The sequence below is a fragment of the Electrona antarctica genome (genome assembly GCF_951216825.1).
Source record: "Electrona antarctica genome assembly, chromosome: 18".
Lineage (NCBI taxonomy): Eukaryota > Metazoa > Chordata > Actinopteri > Myctophiformes > Myctophidae > Electrona > Electrona antarctica.
The window spans coordinates 17,025,735-17,030,281 of record NC_136799.1 but is presented as its reverse complement, the minus strand read 5'-3'; the positions used below and the strand labels follow the sequence as shown (position 1 = coordinate 17,030,281).

General features: G+C 46.2%; 1 protein-coding gene across 1 annotated transcript in view; it reads left to right on the top strand.

The window, feature by feature from the left end:
* Positions 1 to 3,310, top strand: part of syt16 (synaptotagmin XVI) — a gene marked incomplete at its 3' end in the record, with an annotated part of 28,221 nt that extends 24,911 nt beyond the window's left edge. Inside the window, exons 5-7 of the mRNA XM_079528017.1 lie at positions 1,276 to 1,743; positions 1,987 to 2,176; positions 2,997 to 3,310. Of these exons, the coding sequence (XP_079384143.1) occupies positions 1,276 to 1,743; positions 1,987 to 2,176; positions 2,997 to 3,310 (972 nt within the window). The remainder of the gene's footprint in view (positions 1 to 1,275; positions 1,744 to 1,986; positions 2,177 to 2,996) is intronic.
* Between the last annotated feature and the right edge of the window lie 1,237 nt (positions 3,311 to 4,547).

Genomic DNA, 4,547 nt, shown 5'->3' with positions numbered 1-4,547 from the left:
ACCGTTAACCCGGTCGATGCCAAACTTTGCACACACACTCCCTGGATGCCAACGATGAACCTCTGCCCCACATTTTCCAGAACGGCCTGTTATAGCGCCACCATGAGGCAGCTTTTTTTTGAGTGGTGTAAACCACTCCTACAACTGGCTTTTGTGTGCAGAAAAAAATGAGCATGGTTGCTATGTTCAAAATAATTTCTGACGTAATTAAATCACACCCGGGTGAACTGGATGACCGTAGCAACCATGGTCATTTTCTCTGCACAAAAAAAGCCAGTTGTGAAATCACATCCAGGTGTGATTTCATTACGTCAGATCAGAGCTGATCAGGCTATATAATACCTTACCTTATATAATACCTCACATCGGACAAAAACTCCAGCTGAATCAACTTCATGGTCACAAATCATCACATCAGAAGACGAGTCTACCTAGCCAAAGATCTTTAACGTCAGACATTACGTCAGACCACAGCTGATCATGCTATATAAAACCTTACACCACTCAGTTCACACGGGTGTGATTTTTTTAAATTACCTGAAACTGCACCGATCTGCGTGAAACGTTGCATGCACACTCCCTAGAGGCCAAGGACAAACCTTTGACCTGCATTTTCAGCATCTGCCTGTTATAGCGCCACCAGGAGGCCGACTTTTGTAAAACACATTTTTTGATATTACTCCTCCAGATTCTGTCCAAAAATCTCACAAATCGTTACACAGTATCTCTATGGTCATGTGCTCAAGTCGGATCTGTCCGATATTTCATATTCCATCCTAATTGGCTATAATTGGCTTTCACAGTTTGCAAGATTGCCCCGTTTTCAACAAAAGCCTCAAATCATGAACGCAGCATGGTGAAAACTTTCACACATTTTCTTACTAGGCTGAGGAATATATCCCACCCTTTTCACATTGGCCTGTTATAGCGCCACCAACAGGTTGATTTTTGCAAAACACATTTTTGGAGCAAAATGCCTCAAATCATCCAATTGCCATCAAAGGCGTATGAAGAAATGGCACCCTTTTCACATTGGCCTATTATAGCGCCACCAGGAGGCCACAACCTGACCTGCCCTGGTGGAGACCTGTGCCCCGAGGGGCACTTTTTCTAGTTTCTATTGTTTTACTTTCTTCCTTTACCAGCAAGAACATCCAAATCAGAAAGTTAATGGAGTCTTATGGAGAGTTGGGTTGGATGAACTGTTGGGCAAGGCACTGATCCCTGACTGACTTGCAAATAACAACCAGTATCATGTTTTTTCACCTCCCCCAGCAAGACCACCCTGCTGTCCCACTGGAGGAGCCCCTCCCTCAGCCTGTCAGTGTCGACCCCCGACCCCCCATCTCCAAATGTGGGGACCTGGTCATCTCCCTGGAGTATCGCCCTGACACAGAGAAACTCCTGGTCACCGTCATCACTGCGAGGGACATCCCTGACAAGGGCCGCAGCGGGATGGACTCGTGGCAGGTGCACGCCGTCCTGCTTCCCGCCAAAAAACAACGGCATAAAACCTCCTTGCAGCGGGGGGCGATGCCCCACTTCAACGAGACGTTCCGCTTCTCACGCCTGGATCCGTCAGATTTGGCCTTGTCGGCACTCAGGTTCCGTCTCTATGCGCTGGGTGGAAGAATGTCCCGCGAACGCATGATGGGGGAGAAGGTGCTCCGACTCGGCGGACTCGACCCCGATGGGGGAACGACAGAGATGATGTTGGTGCTGGAGCCACGCAGCAACCTGAAGGTGAGAGGCTCCACTCTCAGAATAACACTGGACACTCACTGGCTTGTGAGATAGTTAGTCAATTTACAGTTTTTGGCATTTAGCAGATACTCTTATCCAGAGTGTCTTACAACGTGCAAGGTCAGAGTAAGTGCCATCAAGAAGAAGGACTATTTGTCACTCACATGTTCAAGTATATGCTTAAAACACCAAAAGGGGTTCCCGCCCAGAATGTGTTAAAGTCCATCTTTCTGTGTCCATCAGAGTGTGGGCTCCCAGCTGAGCCTGTCTGCGGTGTCCCAGAGCGACAGTGCCTCCTCCACCCAGTCTCTGACCCATGGAGGAGTTCCTGAGCTGCTGGTGGGTCTCTCCTACAACGCCACAACAGGACGTATGTCTGTGGAGATCATAAAGGGAAGCCATTTCCGAAACCTGGCCATCAACAGACCACCAGGTCAGGAAAAAAAAGTACCAGTTGACAACTGACACATGTTTCTGCATCTCTTCTGCAAATGTATACACACAAGCACGTGTATGTGTTTGTGCATGCATTGGTTTGTGTGTGAGTGACCCTCATGAGTAGGGCTGCATGAAATTATATATGAAATGATATGGACAAAATGTCATATATCGGTACTTATGCCAAATATTGCGATATCGACCCCTCACTTCACATACATAGGCTATAGCCCAGACTATATTAATTGCAGACTTTTATTATTATTTATTTATATATTTTTGAGTGGTGCAAACCACTCCAACAACCAGCTTTGTTTGTATCCGTGTTTGTGTGTACCTGTACGTGGGGCCCAAAAGAATGAGCACGGTTACTATGGTCACTGACATTACGTCAGACCACAGCTGATCAGGCTATATAAGACCTTGCACCACTCAGTTCACACGGGTGTGATTTTTTTAATTCTGCATAGATATATTTCGTTTAGATATATTTTTGAGGGGCGCTAGGAGGGTCTGTCTGTCTGTCTGTCTGTCTGTCTGTCCGTTTGAGCACGGAATGTGCTCAGCTGATTGGCTGATCACGGAATGTGATATATGATGATAAGAGCGCCCCTCACTTCACACAAGTGTGTTTTTTTTAATTACAGGGAACAAATGAATTGAGACAGAGCCTTGATGCCAAAATATGCTTATAGATACTTATGCTCAATAAATATTATATTTATATATTTATGCTCAATAAATATATTTATTTCGATCCAAGAGTTGTCTGACTGAACTAGAATTTGTCTTGCTCTTATTTCCCATCCCTGCAGACACCTATGGCAGGCTCACCCTTCTCAACTCCGTGGGCCAGGAGATTTCTCGGTGTAAGACATCAGTGCGTCGGGGCCAGCCCAACCCTGTCTACAAGGAGACCTTCGTCTTCCAGGTGGCTCTGTTCCAGCTCTCAGACGTCACGCTCATGGTGTCCATCTACAACCGGCGCAGTATGAAGCGCAAGGAGATGGTGGGGTGGGTGGCGCTGGGACAGAACAGCAGCGGCGAAGAGGAGCAGCTCCACTGGCAGGACATGAAGGATGGCCGCGGGCAGCAGGTCTGCCGCTGGCACGTCCTCCTGGAGGGTTAGGGGAGGAGCTGGCAGTAATGCATAGGGGGCGGAGAGGTCGGAGGGGTTGTGTCCAGACCTATGATGCTAGAGGATGGAGGGATTGTTGGGATGTTAGTTTTAACGGCGCAGTTGTTCAGAAGTCTGTGGCAAATATTCTTAGAGACAGAGGATCGATTGTTGTGATTGAGTTGATATAACGATGGGGTATTATTATGACTTAATTCGGCCGTAAAAGGGAGGAACAGATCTGAAGTGAATCTTCAAACGGGCCTCTCGAAACAGGCTGTTCTCACTTCCTCTGATGACTTGTCTCCTTTGGCCAGGGTGTGCAGAAGCTGGACCCAAGCCAGATACAGGCTTCTATACTGTCACATGTACGAAATGAAGGCTTTATGTCTCAGACATAGAATAGTAAGTTCAGGATGCTGTTGAACTGTGTACATAAATGTACGTTTGAAAGAACAAAATGTAAGGAATGGGTGATTCCATGACAGTGCTCTATTGAAACTGACTGTTGTCATGTCCTTATATGCCTTGTTTCCTTTTGCCAAAGTCATGCTGTGGCCAGTCTGTGACCAAGATTTTGCCAGGCGCTCTGGGTCAAACCAGTTTCAACCTGGACAGTAGGTTTGGGTGATCACTGATCCTCCAAAATTGGTTGTGTGAAAAATAAAGGATAATGATAACAAATATTGTGGAGCTCCACTCGTCTTCACGTCATGGAGTAATTATTCCGTTATGTCCTATACCAAGACACTTTGCCGTACATTATAGCTTACATATCGGCCCAAGCTTACTGGACGGACCAGGCCAAAGCTGGATACAAGCTAGCCTAAAAGGAAAACTGTTTACTCCAAGTACAAAAAGTCAAGTCAAATTGATTTCTGAAGCACATTTAACAACAACTGTTGTTGACCAAAGTGCTGTAGAGAACAGGAGGTAGTTAAATCACATATAATGGGATTTAATGTGATGGCACAAATAATGTAATATGAACACCCCTGTAAATGCACACGGGCGTTTCAAACTCGGCTCCTGCAGAATGGTGGGTTAGGCTACAGTCAAGTGGTCCCTATGTATTCTACTTACTAGCCGTCTAAAGGCTGTTTACTTGAGCCAGTCAGATGGGCCACTTTTGGAACAATCTGATTGGGTCCATTGTGAATTAATCCTAGACAAGTCAGTAGATCTATGTTAAATAGTAGATATCGTGGCCGGTTTCCTCTCTGTTGGGGGTGTACGTGCTGTTCCACTT